Source organism: Notothenia rossii (assembly GCF_949606895.1).
Source record: "Notothenia rossii genome assembly, chromosome: 3".
In the NCBI taxonomy this organism is placed as follows: domain Eukaryota; kingdom Metazoa; phylum Chordata; class Actinopteri; order Perciformes; family Nototheniidae; genus Notothenia; species Notothenia rossii.
Genome location: NC_136901.1, coordinates 70,029,845 through 70,054,076, shown reverse-complemented (window position 1 = coordinate 70,054,076; position 24,232 = coordinate 70,029,845). Strand labels below are relative to the sequence as shown.

General features: G+C 40.9%; 1 protein-coding gene across 1 annotated transcript; it reads right to left on the bottom strand.

Moving 5' to 3' along the window:
- Nucleotides 1-1,264: 1,264 nt before the first annotated feature.
- adam19b (ADAM metallopeptidase domain 19b) lies at nt 1,265-22,556 on the bottom strand. The gene is made up of 23 exons (XM_079667816.1): nt 20,746-22,556; nt 20,381-20,490; nt 19,883-19,953; nt 11,681-11,759; nt 11,364-11,440; nt 9,698-9,899; nt 9,518-9,583; nt 8,446-8,517; nt 8,179-8,345; nt 7,900-7,984; nt 7,390-7,529; nt 7,072-7,249; nt 6,903-6,992; nt 6,557-6,752; nt 5,460-5,568; nt 5,135-5,351; nt 4,857-4,934; nt 4,311-4,419; nt 4,100-4,229; nt 3,695-3,797; nt 3,266-3,607; nt 3,083-3,180; nt 1,265-2,475 (listed from the first exon to the last, which is right to left on the bottom strand). Exons 1-23 carry the CDS (start codon nt 20,864-20,866, stop codon nt 2,469-2,471), a joined length of 2,847 nt encoding a protein of 948 aa, XP_079523942.1. The 5' UTR covers nt 20,867-22,556; the 3' UTR covers nt 1,265-2,468.
- Between the last annotated feature and the right edge of the window lie 1,676 nt (nt 22,557-24,232).

Below are 24,232 nucleotides of genomic sequence, written 5' to 3'. Positions count from 1 at the left end.
CCGGTCGCTACAGTGGAATTTTCTACTGCAACAATCCCCACGCAAATACACAACGTACCCGCGACTGTTACAATGAAGGCTCGATATTCAGCTCACGGCATATAGGTGTAAGCAGGGATAAAGTGCTATTTTTATAGGTGATGTGTGGACGTCACATAGGGGGGTCCGGGGGCAAGCTTCCCCGGGAAGATTTATTTTTAAATATTGAAGTTAAAAGCATCAATCTGGTGCACTTTGAGAGCGAAAGGAAGAGATCTATGGATACATCTCTCAACACCCATATGAAACAGAAATGTAAACAGATTTACTTTTTCTTGATGGATATTTTACAAATCACCCTTTTAAACTTTATTCTTGTTTTACTGTCATATAGTATTTCATACCTGTTTTTCATTTATTCTCTTATTTTTTTATAACTATAATGATCATATAAACGTGTGCCTCGGAAATAATTATTTACATTAATGGTGACCAAAACATTTGAGACCCACTGGGATAACACTGAGAGAGTCCTTTAGCTCTCAGTCTGACAGGAGAGGACTCTCCTCCACTTTGTTGTTGAAAAAACTCCTTATATCCGTTAGCGTAGCTCGCTAGCACCAGAAGCTAACAACAACGATCTCCAGTACCGGTGCGCTCTCTCTCTCTCACGCGCACACAAAATGGCTCGTTCCACACACACACACAGAGCCGAGCTTTAATGAAACAGAGACCCAGACGTAATAGTACTGTACTGCATCATATTATTTTCGAATCAATAATTTTTCAAATTATGATTTTTATTTTATTTTTTATTTTTATCTTTTATTTTATTTTGTTATAACCATTTTTCCTCCTGGTCTCTCGCGCCCCCCCTGGCATGCCTCTGCGCCCACCAGGGGGGGAGCGCCCCCCACTTTGAGAACCACTGCATTAGAGTGACTGTGGTACTGTTAAAGGTTTTACTAATCAGCTTGAAAATATGTGTCCAGTTAGTATTTACATTTTGAAAACAGGCCTTAACTCAAATCTGCCTTTTTTTGTACCAACAAAGAACGAATAAACAATATCACCCAAAGAAACACATGTTTGTATTGTTCTGCATCAGATTTTCCTTGTGTTTTTTCCAGATGTTTCAACACAGAACAGACATCTTGGATATTGGACTCATTGCTGGTTGAGGGGCTGTGCAAAGGAGTTTCACACATACAAATTGGATCTCTGAATATTTTAAAGAAGTGTACCTGATTGTAGAAGTAGAAAGCAAAAAATTCAATACACAATCTTTTTTTATTTTTTCCATGTGTTTATTTGATTTCCAGTTGAAGACACAGTGTTGCAAAGTGCCACAGTTTGCATAGGTCTGATAAGAAGATAAACCAAACAGCTGTATTTCCATATTTCAGTTGAAACCAGGTCACCGCCCACCAAGCAGTCAAACGGACCAGGATTTGTTGCAGTACCTTACAGTAACAACAAAGTAATCACTGTTACACATACTGGGATATATGTCATGTTTTATCATATAGAAAAGTAACTTTACAGTCTTTTGGTCATGGGGGAAGTCCAACTGAAATGTAGAAACGGTTGCAAAATTGTTCAAATTAATGTTGTAATTTTGATGTTTGACTTTGACATTTAAGTATGGATCGGATTTTTCCCAAATTGAATTAGTTTGAAAGGTTGCCCAGGGACAAAGATTACTTCATCACTGATTGTCTGTTACAGAACTAAGAAATAAGAGTGAGTGTGGGTTTAAAATTATACTTAAAATATCTATCAAACGCTCACCTCCTCCAGGCTTAAGATCCTTCAGGGAGGGAGTATTTGACCCCAACCAGATTGCTCAAAGTGCAACATAACGATAATATAAAATCACTAAAACAAAATTAATAATATTTGTATAAGTCCCTAACATTTCCTGCTACATATCAGACATGTATCTCTCATCATAAGCATATAATTACAGCATGCATACAGGGCTTTCACTGGTCCACTTGAGTCCAGATAAAATCCCGTCCTTATTCACACATAAGACGCGTAAGCACTTCCACATTGGCATCTTTTCTTAATATAAGATATCCCTTTACAGCTGATGCTCTTTAAGAGACACCATGTTTATTACATAGGCTACATTGTAAACATTCATTTTTCTTTGTGAATAAATACTCCTGGGTCAGTGTTTGAACACTGCTGCACACATGGAACAAGTTCACATTTTCATTAACTTATTTGGACATTCATAACAAAAAGTTATTAAATTCACAGCTTTTGCCATTTGAAGTTGTGAAAGCAGACACAAAGGGCTAATTTACAAAACAGATTAAGCCTATATCTTAAGGTTTAGAGACTTCAAATATACTAATTGTGATGTGTCAAGTTTTGATCATATCCCAAAGTTTCATTCTCAGATGTCTATTTTCAAAAAAACAGTTTGAGGCAGTCCATTACTGGGTGTGAGTGGTGGTCCCCAATCTCTCCCTGAGCTCTTAGTTTCTAAAAGAAGCACACATAAAAAGAGAAGTTAACAAGGAGTTTGTATAGATGAACATTTAAAGGTCCCATGTCATGCTTTTCTGTTTATTACCCGTCCCCTTGTGTGTTATGTAGCTTTTTCTGCATGTAAAAGGTCTGCAAAGTCACAAACCCTCAAAGTACACCCTGTAGCGAGTACAACTCTAACACAGAAAAGACCTGTCTATGCTGCCCCAGAACGCCTCGTTGGAGATTTCTCTTTTTCCATTTTTTTCTTCTGGGGTAGGTTGACGTCACTAAGTCCAAATGGCTAACAAACGCCATTGTCAAACATAAACAATGATGTTCAGCTGTAACGGTGGTTGACTAATCAGAACAGAGTGGGCGAGCTGACCAATCAGAGCACAGTGGGCTCATAGGGAGGGGGGGGGGGGGGGGGCAGGAGCTCCAACAAGGTGTGTAGGACAGAGAGTGAATACACATACTATACAGAGATGCTGTATGAGAAACCAATGTGATTTTGGAACATTGAACAATGTAAATCTATTCTAGTAGACCTCAACAACGGAATTATGATCAGTAGAAAATGGGACATGGGACCTTCAAAAGAAAACATGCGATATATTACCTGTTTGGCCTTTTCTGTCCAGCAGATGGAGCCAAAGTGGCTTTTCCTCTCTGCAGCGCATTAGTGGAAACCTGCAGTCCCTTCATTTGTTGCTGTTCCTACATCAAAAAAGGCAACATTTAAATTTCAAATTTAATTCACAACAGCAACACGGGATAACTTAAAGAATGACAGAATATTCACCCCTGGTAGCTTGTTGACAGGTAAAGGCGGTGGAGGTCTGTTTGGGGGGTCTGGTCTGCCTTTTGGTGCTGCTGAATGCTGTGAGTGGGTTTTGGCATCGTTGGAAGGTAAATGTGGAGGTGCTGGAGGCGGTGGAGGAGCCTGGTTCCGTCTCTGCTCGCCGAGTTGCACAGATTTAGCTGAAGGTGGAGTGTAACCTTGAGAAGAGCATTGTCTCTGAGGTGTTTGCTCTCTCTGCACTGCAGCATAAAAAGGGATAGGAGGAGGCTTCACTGCTGGACGCACTATGGCGTTCCTGGACCGAGAAGAGCAAGACGGGCTGGGACGAGGAGAAGATTTCCCCTGTGGAAGAATGAAACCATCGCAAAGTTAGTGCTTTCTTCAAATATGAACAAATAATAGCAAAGTGCATTACTGTCTCTTCTTTACCAGGTTATCCGAGTCCTGTTTTTTAAGCAAGAATGTTGGGTTGGCATGACCGTTCACATGAACGTCAGCATGCAGAGGCTTGCCATCGACCAGGATTGAACAACTGAGGGGTAAGACACAAATACAAAATAATATTATTTATCATTTTTGTTCATTTATTGCATTTAGTTACAATAATGTACAGCCATACCATTACAAATACTAAATATAAAACAGATTAATAAGAAGGTTTATAAGAAAAGTAGCTCATAAAAAGTTAACAACAGTACATAAACTGTTCTCACCACACTTTAAATAGTAGTTAAACTTGCAGAATATAATTTCCTAAATCTTTCTGAAATGTTAAACAATATGGGCAACCAGAGGACTTATCCTGTAATTATTCCTGCGTAATGAATGACATACTTTGGCACTGGAGGTGGAGCGGAGGACTTCAGTGGGTTGAGTTTATGTCTGTAGCAGAACAACAGTCCAACAGCAGCCAGAACCACAAACAGGACCAGAGGAAGGACCACCAGGACTGGAAGGAGATTGCCTGTTGAACATTTAAATAGAAAAAGTCAAAAATGTGCATAATTTCAAAGAAAAGTTATAATCTAAAAGCTCAGTGTCTCACTGTGGGTGATGACGGGTCCGCTTTCCACACTCCCCCCCGACCCCTGCTGCTCACACAGAGGAGGAGCCCAGCCCGTGTCACAGTGGCAGTTGTGATTGTTGTTGCACAGCTGGGCAAAAACAATATTACACATTAGAAATACAACAAACAAGTTTATATTCATTACATTGACAGGCAGGTACAGAAGTAAATAAACAAATATGAATTGAGTCCAGTGTTGGCATGTAACTTAGCCACTTACTGTTACTTGTAATTGACTTTAATATAATATTTTGCAATTTTATAGTTCTATACTTCACTTAATTTGAGAGGAAATACATATACATATGTAAATGTTTCTGATGATCAACTGCCCTTTTACTTTAAGATTGAGAATGCATGCGCTATTTCCACTTTGCTATATTGACATTTATAATCAAGTAAAAAGGGTCTCAATACGTTTTGCACCACGGCCAAGTTTGCAAGCTTTTCATAATAATGGGCTGGCAGCCAAATACACAGCTAGGAAATCCATTTCCTTCTTCTCAGACACACATAGAAACTTACCCCGTGTCCACGGCACTTTGCATTGCACTCATCAGCTCTGAGGAAAGATGCATTGCGGCATTCTCCGTTAAAGCAAATCTGTAGAGAGAAGGAGGGGTGTGAGGAAGAGAGAACGAGAATCAATTAGTTTCTATAGGTGGTACAAAAAAAGGTTTGAGCCACAAACTTTGTAATTGACAAAGAAATTATGAAATGTGGCTTTCTGACAGGAATAATACTAACCAGAATCTGAAAAACACAACTAAAGAATTATCTCTGTCAAAACAAGAAAATCTCACCGAGTCATCTCCACACTTGGTGCCCGTCATGACCAGGCCTGGGTCCAGAGTGTCCCCCTGCCCCTCCTTGTCCCCCTGCCCGGGCTTGTACACATGTGTCCCCATACAATGGATCTTCCTGTTGCCCACACTGACAGTGGTTTCTATACGGACAGCATTGTTCTCGATGGGCTTGGCGGATGAGGTCAAACACTGGATTTTCCCACATTGAGCATCACTAGCAGAGATAATAAAAGCAGATATATAGTTTGTTGATTGATTAATAACAAGTTTAAATGAAATTCTCAAGAAATGTCAATGCCCTCTATAATGTTTTAATCGTCACCTGTCCTTACAGCTCCTGTACTTCCCGAAAAGATCCTTGCCACAGTTCCCGTACATGTCCCCGGCTTCGTTTACCTTCCTAAAACACAGGTCAGGTGCTGGACGGCCATCTGTGGTGGCAGGAGATGAAAGGAACACATACACATGAATACGGCTGCAGATACACACACAATAACACACACATGCAGATAATGCCTGCACAGTGTGTTATGTGACCCCCTGATGTAGACCAGATGGCATCTCGTACTCTTCTGTGTGGCTCCTGTGGTCCTACAAAGGCTCTCTGGGGAGGCTCTGTCACAACTGGAATATGGACACTGTCCAATAAAAATCACTTATCCTGTGACCCGCTGAGGACTCTATCTCTACCCAGACTCCCTGCTTTACTAGGCTCTGGATATTTTACTGCTTTAAATATACAAGAGTGTTTGATTGTAACAATTATCATTTATAGATTATCTAACCACATTTAAAAGATGATCTTATTAAAGCATTTATCATCCACTCATGCAGTTAAACACTGAAAATAAAAGGTTATGGAACAGGAATCTCCTTTTGGAAATTCCTTTATTCAATTTGAATCGAAATACATGTCAATCTGGTGTGTACCAAGCCTTTTAAGAGGCCTCTGAGAACTAAACAATTGTTATTTTGTTACACCTGTATTGTTTTTCTTAAGAACAGAATACCAGGAAAATATATTTTTTATCTGCGAAATAAGTGGGGGAAAAAGTGTTCCTCTATCCAATATAAAACTCACATGGAATAAAGCCTTAATGGTTTAATGCTATTTATTTACAGCATGACACAGTGTTGCACATCAGCCTCTTGTGGCCAAATAATTATTACCACACCAACACAGAAAAAAGGTGCCAATTAATGGCTTAATTTTTTTTGTAATACTACACCAAGCAAAGAAAGTGTCTTAACTTGCAATCAGACTAGCCCTAGTTTTAGATAGTTATACCCAATAAACTTGAAACGGATTGTATATGCTTTAATACATTTCCAAAACTGAATATGCTACACGTGTTTAAATGACATACTTCCCCTTATGGAACTAAATATGTTCAGATAACAAGCATCCAGTTTACGCACCTCGTCCCCAGAGAGAGAGACACTGCTGCTCCAGGGTCAGACACATGCCAGTGTAACAGTAGGCCTGCCCGCCTGCACACGACGAACCATCCACCAGATAGAAATTAGCCGGACAAGACTCTGCCTTCCCATCGCAGTACTCTGGCAGGTCACATGACCCCGAGGGAGCACGACACAGCACACCCGGGCTCTTCAACTGGATAGAGAGATGACGAGAAGTTTAGGAAACACACTGATGAAGAAATAATTAATTGTAGAGATATCATTAAATATCTACAGTGTTAATCTAGTAAACCCAGTTGAGGATTTTCTCTTTGTTAAGGTGATCATCAGATTCTTATAGTACCTTGCAGTTTTGGCAGCAGACACCATGGGCACACTCAGCTCCAGCCTTCAGAGTGCAGTTGTTGGCATTACAGCAGGGACTGGTACACTCCTACACAAACAATATGGAGTCATTATCCTACTATAAACATACAAGCAAAATATGCCAACATATGAGAGACACAACACACCTCTTCTTCTCCACAGTCACATTCTTCTCCATCCTCCAGGTAGCCATTGCCGCAGCGCTGCCCTCCGTACATGGATCTTGTGTTTGGCAAGTTGAAGAGACACTTCCCCCCTCCAGAGCTCAGGTAGCTCTTCAGCTCCTTCTGGTTGCAATCGTTAAAATCACGTGGGAACGGATGCCTGGGGTGGGGGGTGGACGGAAAACAAACACAGCAGGTAAGACTTCATGAGATCAGCCATGTTAAATCTTCTGTTTGTCTCTTCCCTATTAGGGTTAGTAACTATCATTTGTCTGGTAGTAAGTCATTTCTGGTTCATACCCAGTAGCAGCAGCCATGATGCAGCCGCCGTCCTCGGCCTTGGCCTGGCAGCAGCCTGCACTGTCGTGGCTCATGCCGAAGTTATGACCCATCTCGTGTGCGATGGTGGCAGCTACACCCACAGCTGACTCTGAGTGGTCCTATTCAAAGAAGAGTCAAAGATTACTCAACGATGTGTAGAAAAATATTCAACATATTGTGTAATATGTTTCTCTTTGCATTTTGGGGATACTGTCATTACTGGACACACACTCACTAGTCTAAACTAGAATTATTTAAACTTAATTAGGTAATATGTTTGGTTTGTTCAATAACAAAAAAGTTTGTTTAACTCGGCTAATCAAGTTCTTTTTTGATATATTTGAAGTTTTAGAGGAATATTAATCAGGCATTCAATTGTGGTCCTTACCTTTTTTCCTCACACACGTACATTTGGCGCACACACCCAACAAACCTTCCCCTATTTTATAAAAGTGAGTGCATAGGAGAAAATGTTCGTTTGTCTCTCACCGTGTTAACTCCACCAGACTGGTAGTCGGAGCACATGGCTTTGAGAGGGGCCAATCCGATGGTGGTGCCCTGGAAGCCCTTCCCCCTAAAAACGACACAGTATGCCCTTGGTAATTACTAGCTCCAACTGCACAACAGCCCACTGGGATACAATTGGTGATGGTTATAGTCTCATGCAATCAAGCAAATATCAATTAAGAGATCTACTAAACAACACTGTTGTTGTAGAGAGTGAAGTATGGCAGATGGAAATATGAGTGGTAGAAGAATGACACTGACGTGATGAGCTGAGCGTTGTCGTTGGGCAGCGAGCGGAGCTGTTTGCTTCTCCAGGACAGGAACGCTGCCAGAGTGCTGTGAGGGTTGTCCGAAACGCTGATCATGTTCTGGTTGGACCACACCTCCAGACCGATCAATGCCACGCGGATGTTTAAAGCCTTGTAGTACTGCGGGTGTGGACATGAAAAGCAACAGACACAGAGTTGAACTACTACATATAGGCATCACAAACCTGATGAGTCCGTTTTTAGTCAAATCAGATGTTACCTTGTCAACCAAGTTGGCCGCTTCAAGTAATTTCTGTTTGGTCTTCTCGAGACTACTCCCATGCTTCTCAAACTGCAAACCACATAAATCGAATTAAACAGAGAAACAGACACACCCACGCTATGCTTTTTACATCTGCTCGAACCGTAAAAAGGGGACTTCAGACAACAAATAGGATGTGAAACTGAGCTATTTAAAGTTTCACATGTACCTCACCTGGTAGACTATTCTAAACCAAGAGAACTATTCTCCAGTAGTAAGTCCATACACCTACATACAATGAATCATAATCTCTGAACATATATCACTAGAAGTAGTCCCTGCCAAACAAAATAATAAAAAATAACATACTATTTCACATTTGACCACAGTTAACCCTCCCCTGCCTTCACCCTAAAAAAGGCTTTATTTGATGTCTTTATTATGTCTCTCAGCTTGCTTTTGCTCTTTTTGTTTGTCTTTATACATGCACGTTTCCTTGTCTGCTCCTGACTTGTATCTGTTGCCTGTTTGTTCTTTTATCTGTGGTCAAGGTGAGTGGCTTACTTGCACCTTCATTCCTTTTTGTTTTAAGTAATATTGTTGTTAACCTTATGCATTTTTAGATACCACTTTACAATGAGACTACCCTTATAAAGGGTTTACAAATATTTGTAATTAATTAATTAATTAGGTTGTGAACACATCATTAATAAGCTTTTATGAGACATGAGATAAACAGGGCAACTGTGACCGGTTGCTTGCCAAATAGTGAGCCCGTATTTATCTGTCCTGCTAAGCCTTATATTGGCTACTTAGCTTACTTTGTGTTCTTCATCAGCCAGCATCCTTGGTGTCTGTTGTTCACTGAGTTGATTCTCGCTAAGTAGCCAATATAAGGCTTAGTCATCTTGCCAAATAGTGAGCCTGTGTTGATGTCTATGTTAGAACCTTTATGAATCCTTTATAAGGATAGTCTTATTGTAAAGTGGTACCCATTGTTCTTATGTCTCATTGGCTACTAATTAGGTTTAAAGCCTCTTCCTGTACTCCCACATTGAATGATGTCATAAAGAAACCTTCTTGTCCTCACCTCAGCCTTGTCTGCCACTAGCAGCAGCTCCACGTATTTCATACTCTTACTCAGGTCCCTTTTTTCCTGAGAATAGAGACAGAATTGTTTATAATAGATGGTGTGTTTACAATATTGTCATGCTTTGTGTAAAACTTGCCAAGGATTTCAGTTGTCATCGTTCTCCCTGTCCTAACTCACCCTCCTGCTCCGTGGCGACATTATTCCATGGAGGAAGTCGTCAAGCCCCTCCTTATGCTCCTTGTTGCCATGGTGATGCAGGCAGCTACCCTTGGGTAGATGGAGACTCTCTGCTCTGAACACGGCGTGCTGCTGTGCGCCCGTGGAAACAGGAAGAGGCTCGATCAGGTAGCTGACGCTTGTGTTCAGAGAAATCAGTCCCCTGGGAAAACAAGACACTGTTAATGGTTCCATCCAATCAGGGCTCAAGGTGGATCAATAATGTTGATGACTGAATCTGCACACTGTGATGGACTGTGGAAATCATAGCTTCTGCAAATACGTCTCAAACCTCTGATTTAATGTTATTACCATCAGTAATCTTTTATTGCATTGTCAAACTAATGTCTGCATGTCAAATCTGGATTTTTTTTTATTTGGCTGTGGTGGTTTTATGGATGGGTGGAGCAGAGCGTCGCGTCTCAGGCGATTTACTGCCGTTTATAAATGAAGATCAGCTGCAGCACACAGAGGGCTACACACACTCCTCTGGCATTCTGACAAAACTCTTTCATGATGGCAGACGTCTAAACACAAACACACACACGCATGCACACAGCAGCAGGTCAAGCAGCTGTACAAAACATCTGGAGAGGTCAGACGCCCACATGTTGATGTCCCTCTGTGCTGTGTTTGCATTCCCCCAGAAAATCCACATAGGAAGACTTATTCATTCACTCATCCTCCAGAGCGCTGAGCCCACATAAACACACATATGGCTACGATTCAGTTCCTCCTCTGCTGCCGGCCTGTCTGATTGTCTCTAGCAGGAAGGCTCAGCAGCCTTGCATATACAGCAGGAGGAAACACAGGATCTCCAAACTGAGCTGTACTCAATGAACCAGCTCTGGAGCCAATGACCTACTAACATACTGGACTGCACAAGACACTACAACTGTTTCCTGTCCCCTTATCCACTTCATGGGTCGATAACAGGCTGGACGGTTGTGCGACCTTTAGTTATAATATTGTCATCAAGAAACTTATGTTTAAATCAATCTAAGGGTTTTCTCTGGGAGCACATAACTTGTACTTAAATAAATCACAGTAAGGATTCCCAGCTTAGACCCTGATTAATGCATTGTCTGACAAGATCTGTTCAAATCTGTGTCAACATTGGACAAGTTTAACCAAATAGAGATTGTTGAACAACAGTAACTTACTGCATGCTGGACAGGTATTATATCACTTACATCGTAAAAATGATTATGTATGCATTAATTACGTCCTGTTGGCCCAAAGTGTTTTCTTGTCAGCTAGAAAACAAATGAACTGAGAGCGTAAATGAGTATTAATGGAGCTAAAAGCTTTAATTCATTGATCTCGCAGTGCCAACACATCTTTAATAAGATGAATCACAAACATAATCCATCCAAGATTTATTCTGCAGCACTAACTCCCTGCTTGGGAGTATTGGGAAACGTTCTCTTGGCTCTACTTCTTAGAGCTCTTTACTGCTTTGCTGGAGAAACTGGAGAAAAGAGCTGTCTTCATGAATCGCTTTTTAAAAATATGTTTACTTTTAAAAGGATAACGTCTTATGGGAGACTTCTTCAAATTCTAAGAAATGCCTTTCACCATTGGGACCAACTCTACATATTAGACAACTTTATGAAGTGTTACTCACCTGAGTCCTGAGCATGTGCTAACAGCAACACTTGAGCCTTCCATGCCCAGAACCTCCCCATGGTAGAAACAGTGTCCCTGAAAGACAAAGATAATAGAACTTACTCTCTATGTGGGGAAGCAGACTGGTGCAGTGATAAGGCCATCATTCAACCAGAAGACCTTATTATGTGAGCATAAAATGTATTATTTGACGACCATACCGCCTGCTATCCTCCTGCCAAGGCTTTGATCAACCAAAATGGTGTCCATTTCTCTTCACTGATCACTTACAGCTCCCCACTGTAGGGAGAGCATCAAACTGTCGCACAGACTTACAGTGTTGCTAGGAGAGGAGGACTTGCGAACTCCTTCGGGAGTGTACCATATTTCCTGATATCCAGGAGCCAACAGATGCCTGGAGAAAGATGGCACAAACTCAGAGAATGCAAAAGAATATATGTAGTGTCAATCTCCTGAAACAGCTATAATATGGTAGAGCAATGGGGGAAAATGTAAAAACTGCAGCAGACAGAGATAGAAAAGTCTCTCCCGCAGCCCACAGCTCATGAAACATTTACTTTGACAGAGACACTCTACAAAACCAGACTGCTTTAAAGATTTAGACAAAGATCCTCACAGAGATAAGAGGAAACACAAAGAATAGTGTGGAAATGGGTTGAGACTGTAATAAAATCCATATGTACCTTTCCCTAATGACTCTTGTGATCTTGTGTAAAGTATAGCTTAAGTAGCAGACTGCATTTGTTTGACACAACCATTATTTACAAATGTCCTATTTTATATTACTAGAGTTTCTCCATTAGTATACAATACCGAATGCACATGAGAGGCAGATAAATCAGTGAACACATACACATACCGAAAGAACCTACATTTCACTGTGGTAAAACATCACATTCCTCTTACTCTCCATCTGTGAGTGTGACTGAGTGAGTGTCTTCAGACTCGGGCTGTTTCTGTCAAAGTTCTGTCAACCCACCGCCCCAATATTTACATCTCGCACAGATGCTTGTTTTCCTGTCTCTCTCCTTCCAACTCTGTCTCAATCCATTCTTCCTGTTTTCATTCATAAACTGTGCCTGTCTCACAGCTGGTTTTCTTTTGCTGTGTCTCTCTAAATCTCCCCCACGGTCAAACTCAGATGCATCAAACAGGCTGTAACTGCAGTTAAATCAGGCTTTGGAGAAACCTTCATGTTTCTACTGGAGCTGGGAGTAGACTTGACTTAAGCCTAAAATAAACACGAGACAGAGACACAGACAACGTCTAAGATGTCCCACTAAGATTGATAATGCCGTTATGTGATGACTTTCAAAGAGAAAAGCAAGCACACTCGGAATAAAGTATATATATATATTTTTTAATGTTTTCGGATTTCTAATCGCATAAACACCATATCCCAACATGCATTGCGGCTAAAACATCCAAATCACTGAGCTTCAACCATTGCTGAGGATCTTGGGTAACCAGTTCAGTGGGTGTGTATCGCAATCACGCTCGAAAAACCCCACAGCAACATAGAAAAGACGGTCATAACATGACCCGGCACCCTAGTTAAAAGACAAAACAATTTCATACAATTTTATTAATGACTTTATTTTGATTCAGTTCCTGACGGACGGCAAAAAAGCCCGAGATTATAGAATGAAACAAATAAATAAAAACAAGGATAATTGTGTTATTGTTGAGTAAATAACAGTGTGTTATTTTGAAAAGAGTAACAAATTAGAAGGAACAAATATTTTAAAACGGCAAAAAAAAGTCCGACATTATACGATTTAAAATAAAAAGAATAATCTTGGCTTGATATTGAGTAAGAAAATGTTTTTATGAACCAAACAGCTTCGGGTGTTCCAAGACCAGACCGGACAAAAAGACGTGGTGCAGGCACGAAACATACTACCAATAGAAATACATTGCTTTTAAAATCGTTCTGTGTGACACGAAAACAGGGCCCGACTGGGACAATAAGTCAGGCCGGGAATTATATACCCAGCCAGGCCACTACCAGTATTTTTTGTGGTATTTTGCTGGATTTATTTGTGAATATTTACAGCATTGCTGCGCTGCCCATAGTGATAGCCCTATAGTTTAAATCTACCCAATAATAAACATATGGACAGGGGTTACTATTTAAAAAAAATTGCAAATGCAAAAAAGGCCACATCATGTGGACAGACAGTCACCCTGTGTGAGGCAGACCCACATTTGTGCAGCGTTGCGTTCAAAATACATTAAAAAAAAAAGAAAATCGCCAGGCCAGCAGGCCACTTAACAGGCCAGGCCATCGGGAAACCTCCCGGTCCTCCCGATGGCCAGTCCGGGCCTACACGGAAATTGTGTTGGTGAACACGAATCAATATATTACATTTCGTGACTATAACACGAAATGCCGTGAGACTGGGTTGAGTAGTTACAAAGTCACTTCTGGTTACAGTGAATCTTTAATGTTATATAAATTACATTTAATGTGTAAATGAGTGAGGTCAAAATAGCTTGATTTTGTTATTCCTGGACGCTAACATTTCCCCCCTGCTTGAAGTCTGTATGCTAAGCTAATCTAAGATAGCCAGCCAGCTCCTGGTTTTGCTTGGGAGGACATGAGAGGGTCCACTTATCAATCTTTTCATCTAACAATCGGCAAGGATGTGATTAAGGGCATTTACCCAAAATGTCAAACTATTCCTTTAAATGACGATGAAGACAAATTAAGGGAAGACGGGGATTTTATTTTCTCTCTCTCAGATGCCCTGAGGGAGAAAATAGTCTTGAAACAATGACAGCCTGGTGATGCAATCAGCCACAAAGCAAGTCAAAGACAGAACACATCTGATTCATCCTTTAACAGATTACCACTCTGGGTTTGGTGGGGTGAGGGGGACTCTGTTTGCCCACACACGCATAAGCAGTCTAACAGAAGAGTTAAAATCATCATTCAGTGGAAATGTATCCGGCTGATGTCACCCTAAGCTTGGTAACCCCCCTTTATTGTTATTTGACCTTCTAACCGCATTTATATCTGTCTTTCCTCTTGTTTTCCTGCTTGTCTAACCACCGGAATATTCCCATCATGCTCTCCTGTCATCTGTGTAGCCCTCTCTGTCGCTCTAACTTGCAGAATTAATGGCAGCATGCCTGATGATCGACTGAGCTTTTCGCTACCGCCTTCACACAGGAAGGATCGCTTCTTCCACTAGGAGACACATAATGACTCTTTCTCTCCGCCATCCTCCCTTATTTTCCCATGCCTGCAGCAGCTGTGTACATTAGAAGATTGATGACTATATAACCTGCTGCCATGTGACATATAGACAAAATAATTGTATATAGACATTGTCATTACTGAAAGCACTACCAGCTTAGTTGTAGTGTTTTAGTTTTGTCTTCAAATTCTGAGTTGAAACCCTGCAATTTATTTGGTCAAATTCAGACAGAAAGTTAGATACAGACTTATCTGTTAAGGCAATAAATAACGTACATGACCACACTTTATAGCGCCGAGACACTGTGGTTGCACCAGCTCGTGGTTAATATAAACCATTAAGAACTGGATGAAACAAAGCGCCTGTCATAGGGCCTGAAAAAACATCCACAAGAAACACTGAAGATAACTTATAACCATTACCATAACCATTCAAACAGTGTTGTTTCAATTTGACACATCAATGTTTCCGGTAGTAAAAATAATAATAATATAGCTCAGGTAAATGGACAAATGCATTAGATTCATGGCTTCATGTCTGGGAACTGTTTTATGTAACAATAGGAGGATATGTATGCTTCCGAGTGTAGAATAACCATGCCCAATATAGCATGGAACAGGTGACATGGATATCCATATACAATACAATCTGTTCATCGTAATGATAGTCTTTGATCAGAGAAAAGGGAGAAAAATATTTTGAAAAGAAAAAGTGACAAAATTCGTTATTTTACAATGAATGGTTATATTAGCTTAGCATAAGGACTTTAAACAGTCTGGAAATAGCTGGCATGGCTCTGTCCAAAGCAATCTTTTTTAATTAAAAGCACCCGTAAAGCTACTGATTTAGTCATTTTTAAAGTTTGATTACTGTAAAGAGTAAAAACAACAATTTCTGGTCGTTTTCCAGACAGGACTGTTTCTTCTGCAAAATCAAATTTTTCTGATTTTACACTTTGTAATTTGCAAGAACATACATTGTGTTAATCAGCTTCAAAGGTGCTTTAAGGAGGATTGTATTACCTTTGGACATAGCTAACAGAGTCACCCTGTTTTCTGCTGGAGTTTTTTTTTTTCTTATGTACCCTAAGGGAGTGAACGTGCAATGCAATTCTCATCTAACCCTCAGTTGCATAGTTAAAAAGACAAACACCCTTTGAATATCCCAAACCCATTGACTCTAATTCAATTCTGGTAAAAGCAGTTAGAGCTTTCAAATCTGCATATACCGCTCTTCATGATGGCGGGAGAGCTTTGCAGAGTTTGGAATTTTTCCAGTGTTCAGACAGATGCCGTGATTGAGGAGCGCAATACTGGCAGAATCAGGACTGTCTGGCAGTCAGGCCGAGACAAAGGCTTGGTTCAGACTCATGAGTGGAGAGGAGGGGTGGGGGAGTAATGCTAATGTACTTGGGAGATAACGAAGGAGGCAGGGAGGCAGGGAGGGAGAAGAGGGGACGTGGGGTAATGCATCAGGGTCAGTGGGTCGCATTCCCTCATGGTGTCGGGTGACATCACCACACGCGGGTGGAGGGAGAGAAAGCTGACGCAAAGTCAAAGTACCACTCTGCAACGGATGATGAAGAGGCTTTTATTGCACAGGGAGGCCACTGTACTGTGTGTGTGTGTGTGTGTGTGTGTGTGTGTGTGTGTGTGTGTGTGTGTGTGTGTGTGTGTGTGTTTGAGTGTTTCCCCAACACATACACCAGCCTACATTAAGACATCAAAGCATCCAGAACAGAGCCACAGTGAGACTAAACATAGAAACAAGGACAAGCGAATGCATCCCTGCATCCCAGACCTGTAATCCATCAGGTCTTTCAGCCTTGTTTGTGTTCTTTCAGGCTGCTGTGTGTTTTTATGTGTGTGTGTGTGTGTGTGTGTGTGTGTGTGTGTGTGTGTGTGTGTGTGTGTGTGTGTGTGTGTGTGTGTGTGTCGTCTGTCTGCGTGTGGCCCGAGTCTCTCAAACCCTGACCACGGAGACGAGTGGGAGATGTATATTTGTATTGGAGCCCTGGGGAATGTCAGACGAGGTGAGAGAAGGCGAAAAAAGAGGAAGATTGGGGTGCTCGTTTTTTAAGAGTAGACAGTGGAAGACATACGAGGTGAGGACGAGGGGAGAGGAGGAACAACGATTTGAACATTTCTCACGGGAGTGCTTAATTCAGGTTCATGCACTTCAGGGTGTGCAGGAAGGGCATTAACCAGGAGAACAGAGAAAGTCATGTAGAGGAGGAAGCGAGAACATCCACAGGATTCAATATCTGAACCACATAACTCACCCCCAAACTGACCCAGAGCGTCGCTACTTTTCTCTTTCCATGACTTTTCTCACCTCAACCCTTCTCTTCCGGCAGATCACTCACTTTCTTACACTGCGTCCTCCCCCCTCTCGCTCTGTTTTTACATCCCTTTTCCTGCACTCTGAGTCAGCACACTAGCCGCTGCCTGACTCCTAACCAGATCAGCCCTCTGCAGCCTTTCATTAAGATAAAAGCTCAGGCTGAGTGACATTGCATCGATGCACGACAAACCACAAAAAAGGAAAACCCACACATACATTGACAAGCAAGGAGGGGCGGACGTAAATGGATTGATTCTGTGCTTCAGCCACAGGGAGTAAAGATGCCCACAAACATAAACAGCTAGTTCTTTCTCCAGGTTTTGATAAAGGGATACATTTAGTAGAGGAAGTGGAGTGGAAAAAAAGGGGAGAGAGCGAAAAAAAGGAGATAGGTAGATAGGATAGATAGGATAAACAGAAAGATTAAGAGCATCTCACAGGGAGTGTGGGTTCTCCCTTATCTGGTGACCATCTGAATTGCAGTTGTAAGGGCAATGAGGACAAGAGGGAGTAGCCAGGACACGGAGATGGTCACCGGCAGCATTTCTTCTGGCTTATCTCCAAAATCAGACATTGATATTCAGTGGCACAAACTGCGGTCGGGGGATTTACTGTTTGCAGAGAGGGGAGACACTGGCTGGTGGCTGGGGAAAGTGGTACAACTCAGACTAAATAACGTGTCTTCAAAGAGAGCCAGAAAGCACTTTCTCTTAAGGCTGTAGATTTTCTGTAAGGAGCCGTGTGAAAGTTATCGGGTTGGGGAGGGGGAGTGTGCTACAATGTTTGAAAAACTAATCCTTGAAAGAGTCACTAAAAATGTTTTGACTTTATTCATACAAACTTCTGTGTTTTTAAAAGGTTGTATCATGTCATTAAATCATATGTTAAAATGAACACCTCATTGCTCATTGGAAATGATAGTCAACATAGTTGTCGTGCATGGTTTATCAGACTTGAGTGTCAGTGACTAAATTAACAAGAACAGGCGCAGCTCAAGGGAAGGCTTACATAAAATATAAGGTAACACTTTATATTAAGGTACACAAATTAACCATCAACTAGTTGTATATTCTTGGATATATATACACCTAATTTTGAATTATTTAGACACAATTAACACTTATAATTTCATGTCTTGTTAATAAGTGTTATTATGGTATAATTACTATTCTTGTGGTACTACTGCCTTATTAGGCCCATATTGAGCAGAGCATATTAAGACCAAAACTCATGTACAACAACTGCCTTACTTGCAATAAATAAGCACGAATTAGAGGGTTATTGAGGAAAAACTCTCAACTAATGGCTTATTACTTGTAGAATATGGTCATGCAGAATAAGGCATTAATAAGTGTTTTATAATGAGTAAAATAAAGAGCCAATATACTGCTAATATGCATGTTAATTAGCAACTAGTTGATGGTTCATTTGTGTACCTTAATATAAAGTGTTACCAAATATAATTATGGTGAGAAAATGTTGAAAGACCTGCTCTTACAAATATATTCAGACTACCTTCAGAAAAGAGTCAACACAAAGAAACGACCCTCCCCCTTTCGACTCCTTCCTAATAATGTTTCTACAGTCCTTAGTGGATACTAGAGGCTGAGGCTTAAGTGGATGAAACAGAAAAGACTATTTAGATTCTTTCTTTTTCACATCAATAAAGCTTTTAAAAAGAGAACATCAAAGGATCAATGACAAGGACAAGGGATGAGTTCCTTTAATATTGAACTACGTCTTCTTTTGCTTTATTTAAAAAAGTTCTCTGTCTACCACAATGCTATTTTCATATCATGCCTTGTTTTACTCGATTTTATACCAAAAAACGTCTGCACTCTTCGATGTTTATATCTTTTAATACATAATAATAAATGTTTGACTTTCTTTTTATGTTTATTTTATGTGCATTGTTGGCAGGAGCTTGAAATTGCCTTTGGGATTGCCTAATTAAAAATAAAGAACACCTGAGTCCTCTTGCGCTGTAACTGTAGCAGAAGTGATTGGCACCGGTGAAGAAATGTTACCAGATGTCTTGGTCCAGGAAACCGTTGAGAAGTTGCACAAAAAGGGTTTCAAAATATTTTTCTTGCCTATGATTAAAAGGAATAGGACTTTTTTTCTTGAGAATTGTATTTCCTCTTTCTCAGGACAGGCTTTAAATCAGTCAACACCATCTCCACCTCATGTAGTGGAACTCAAAAAAGGAAATCTATATCAAACCAACTTTCTGTCTGTCTTTTTCTCTGTCCTTCTCTTGAGCACCATTGGCTGACAACCAGCGTGTGATTGATTACAATTCCTTGCCCAGGAGGAAATCGAACAGTGTGACCACCTGCTGGGGAGGGTCAAATCCCTCAGGGTCCGGTCAGTCAGACACAGAGGAGTCATGGTCTGTTAATCTGTGTGCCTGTGAGTCAATGAGTGACAGGGAGAGTCTGCACTTGAACAAAAATGGACTGTATTTCTAATGTTCATAAAAGCTTCCATTTCCGCTTGTGTGCTGGCCTAGATCCAAAAGTGATAAACCACAGCCCTGTAGTCACCAAACACATCTCCACCACTGCTGTCCCCCCCCCCCCCCCCGGACAGGTACCGCTCCATCAGATTAGAGGAAGTTAGGTGCAGACGCACAGTCTTACTTCCTGTTTGCCCAGGGCACACAGATCGGGTGTCAACCCTCTGTCGTCTAAAACCATCAGCTCCTTTCCTCCCTTCATCCCCCTCTCTCTGCACTGACCTTATAAATGTGTCTATGTGACAGCTAACATCTGGTCAAATAAACGTCTACTGGACGTCTAAGAATACACAGCTCAATGTTGAATATTCTTAAAGACTTGATTTAGCGTCATAGGAAGAGTTTGATAAAGGCGACTACTTTAATTTTTATTTTGGACTCGTTTATGTACTTCCTGGGAGTGCTGAAATTAGAGATATGAACCTCCTGTATGAACACACTGGGGCCACTCACTTGTTTTTCTCCAGGTGTAGCTTGAGCTCACGGCCCTCAGCGGAGATCAGAACCTGGGCCTCTGCAGGATGCTGGGCCAGAAACAAAGATTGCAGCAAGTTGTCAACAAAAACTGACTCACATACAAATGCCAACATTATTATGTTTATTTTATATTTATAAGGTTGTAGATCTGAAAAAAAGTTGATAGAAATTTGGTTTGGCGAGGTCACACATCAAAAACCATTAATTCATGCATACTCTTGGAGACAGGAAAAATAGGGAATCATCAAGGATTAAGAGTAAAAGACAAGAACTGATGTGTCTGCATCTCACTTTGATACTACTGACTCTTTTAAAAGAAAGGATGACAATAAAAAGAGGATTAGTCACAGGATTAGAAGAGTCATTAAGAATATGATCCTTTCTTTGTTAGTCTAATGGTTAAGACAACAGTAAGGGGTGGTAGCTCCTCACCTGTGTTAGTGATATTAGTGAGATGAAGAGAGAAAGACTCACCTCTTCGTGGGCAGACCTCCTGTGTCTGTGAGGATGCAGCCATGTGGGATAAGTCATCTCATAACTCTGTACCTGGTCAAGGATGCTCCTCACTGAACCCTGCTCATCTCCTGATGATAAAACAGAAACAAAATGACATATAACCATGTTGCAAATGCTCTACAGTAGGCTTTATCAATTTAGAAAATATAACATATGCATTGGAGGATTGACAATTTTAACAAATAAAACAAACTATGTTGTACATGTTACATTCCCAACCCACGTGTGGGGTGTTGCATTTAAAACCACACGTTTTCGAATGAAATGCAATACAGATAGACGTGTTCAAATCAGATTTCAGTCATTGCTCCAGGAGAACTCACCATTGTAAACAGCGCCTTCAGACTCAGCAGCCTGAACACAGGGCAGTGAAGCTATGAGCCACAGACACAGGGAGGACAGCACCGCACCGGCAGGAGGAGAGCGCGCTCCTCCCGGACGCATCCTAACAACGCGCGGCTCCAAATGAACAATCTGCCGGACTGAGACATCAATGTGCGCGGAGCCGAGCCTGGGGGGTTCACATCAGATGGAGAAAACCCCGCCGGTGTGACATCGCGATAAACTGTGCGTCTGAATGAGATGCTTGCAGACCGCGGGGTGCACATCTCTCACTCTCAACCCCTCCCCTTCATGATCACACATGCGCGCACACACAAGGAGAGGCACACTGTTACGAGGGAAGATAAGACAGGATGTGATGAAAAGATGTAGAGTGAGAAAAAGACATTGAAATCACGATTACCGAACACTAGGCCTACAATGCAACAAGCGGTGTGGAGTACTTCCATGGAGCTCTATCTAACATTGTAAAAATAAATAATGTGTCTATAATCTTTATTCTAAATCTATAATAGTGTTCAAAAGCATCAAAAACGTAGTTAGTCAGTATACAACAAAGCAGATGTACATAGTTTAAGGGGTTGTTTAAGGATACCTGAATTGTTCTGCCTTATCTCTTAAAGGGGTACTCAAGCAATTCTATTATTGCACTTTTATAAAGTTGGTGTACACACAATAAGCAGATTTGAAAAGTTTATTTTTAAAAATTGAAGCAGTAGTGATGAAGATATCCTTACTTTCAGTTATCTATACTTTAAGCTAAAAAAATGCTGGATCCTACATTTCCCATCATGCAACATTTAACTTTTTCTTTCTTTGGACCTTACCTGCCTGATTAATGCCTACATTATATCCTTTTTGTAAAAAATGCTAGTTTCCAAGTCCAAGCGGAGATCAACATGATGACATCCAGTGCTTGAATTGGGCCGGTACTCACCGGTACGCAGTACCGGCACTTCTGATTTTTACCCATGTGGTACCGGCACTTCTTGCCGGTACTCAGCCGCCGGCAATATACGTATATATTGTAAACGCAACGCAGCGCAAATGTGGGTCTGACTCCGCCTCACAGAGGGTGACTGGCTGTCTACATGACGTGGCCTGCCGACATTGCCACTTTCATACAGATTATACTAATGCCCTCGATTGGTCTCTGTGTGTCATTCAAGCTCGGGAGGGTGTGTGTTGGTGTATGTGTGGCGCGAGCAAGCGAGAAAGCGCGCGCACCGGTTACGTGTATTGTTGTTAGCATCTGGTGCTAGCTAGCTGCGCTAACGGATATAAGGAGCTTTTTCAACAACAAGGTGAAGGGAGAGTCCTTTGCTGTCAGACTGAGAGGCTGATAACTACAGCTCTGGTGAGGTAAATTACTCTCTGAGTCTTTAGATAGTTAACTTAGTTTAAGTTATCTCAGTGGGTCTCAAACGGTTCGGTCACCATTTATGTAAACACATATTTCCATTTGAGGGGGTAGTGATTAGTAAAATATGCATGAATAATACAAACAAAATGTTAACTAGGTGAAAAAAGGTAAGATAAACTTGTTGAGAGCTAAAACTAGTCTTTGCTGTTGCCTCAAAGAGGAGCAGGGGGGAGAGGAGGGAGACAGGAGAGGCCGATTCAGGAGCCCAGACACACTCACAACTATAAATGAACCAAAAACAAATAAATAAACAAGTTTCAATGTTTTTTCATATTGGATATTGGGGTGTAGTCTCTTTATTTCCCCCTCAAAATGCACCAGATTGATGCATTTAAGTCCAACATTTTAAAAAAAATCTTACCGGGGGAGCATGCCCCCGGACCCCATAGGATTTGAGGCCCGGCTCCACTGTTCCCAAATAGATTTGCAATTTTTTTTAAATAGTAACCCATCTCCATATGTTTCTTTTTGGGTAGTAGATTTAAACTAGAGGGCTATCACTTTGTGCAGCGACGCTATCGACAAATAAATCCAGCAAAATGGCACAAAAAACTGGTAGTGGCCTCAGGGACGAGGAGTCATTTAACCAGCCAGTAGGAGTCAAGCTTTACTTTCTTTTATATCCATAAAGAAAAAGTAAATCTGTTTACAGTTGTTTCATTATGGATGTTGAGAGGTATCCATATATCTCTTTATTTTTCTCTCAAATTGCACCAGATTGATGCATCTAACTTCAATATTTAAAAAAAAATGTTCCCGGGGGAGCATGCCCCCGGACCCCCCTAGACTAGAGGGTGTCAGGTCCACTCCCCACTTATAAAAATAGCACTTTACCACTGCACCCCCTCTAATCTCAGATGCACCCTGAGTCATTTTGTTTAAGTACAGTGAGCCTTTCTAAAATATACAGTAAAGAGACAAACCCACCAGCATTATAGGATGTACTATGACTTTGTGCCAAATACTTGTTGCTGATTTAGAGTACTGGCACCTTTTTTATTCCAATTCAAGCACTGGTGACATCACTGCGACATCTTCGCGGTTATCTTCTCCCGATTTAGAGCCGCTGAAGACGTTCACTGTTTTCACCGCCTTAGTATCACTCCTCATTTCTATGAAGCTGGGTACAATTGACTTCTTTAACTAGACTATATACTGCTGCATTCACACAATGTCGACAGAGACAAAAACAGGAAAATTAATCATTTAGACTTTTAGGTTTTTAATTAAATTAACCAAGGAATGTTTTGTTGCCTTCACATTACCAAGTCGTTTTTTTGCATTTAGTTTTCTTTCAATTTACAACACTAACCACATGTTTATAAATGCAACCGTAATCTTGGAATCCTTGAACCTTCATTAAGAATGCAGTAAAGTTGTATTGTATCGTCATTTTGTAGGAGCCAGGGTCGAGCAATATGATGTAAAGACGGCTTACTTCTCAGTGGCCATTTTACCTAAAATAACTGAGATTTACAGGAGCTATTAAAGTAATATATTAAAGAAGATGTTTAGAGTATTTCCTGTTTTTTTACAACCAGTATCCCAATGGGATTAGGTTTAGACCCTGCATGTAAATACATGCTCTCTTTAAATAACTGCACCGCTTCCCTCAACACGTTCTGGTCACTGAGATACCTTCTATACAATAGAGGCATTTGTTGAGTCATTGTCATGCTAGCAACTGTTACAAGTGAACCGATCTAAGCATACAGAAAAAGTCATTAAGAAAAGATGAACTTCTGCTTTCATAATGTGCTTTTGTACATGTTACTTTATCGAAAATGTAGCATGTTATCACGCTAGTTTGAAATGATTTGTTAAAGTGTGAATATATTTGAATCCTAGTTACATAAAGTACAGTAGAGAGAGCTACATGCGTTGAGACCAAAAATACAGCTCTAATACTCAACAGTAACTGAGCCCACTACAGTATTAAAATACAGTTGGCTTGTCCACTTCAATCCTTCAAAAGCCATTCATACTGAGCAGGTCATTTATAAGTGCGATGATAAATTAGCCTTGGAGCACATGTCAGGGGATAG

What these genes read in the sequence shown, in the direction of transcription:
- adam19b (XM_079667816.1), bottom strand. Translation starts at nt 20,866, where the DNA reads ATGCGTCCGGGAGGAGCGCGCTCTCCTCCTGCCGGTGCGGTGCTGTCC. An exon ending in TCTGCTGCCAAAACTGCAAG is followed by an intron (nt 6,753 to 6,902) that starts GTACTATAAGAA and finishes CTCTCTATCCAG; the next exon opens with TTGAAGAGCCCGGGTGTGCT. An exon ending in TACAGGAGCTGTAAGGACAG is followed by an intron (nt 5,352 to 5,459) that starts GTGACGATTAAA and finishes TATCTCTGCTAG; the next exon opens with TGATGCTCAATGTGGGAAAA.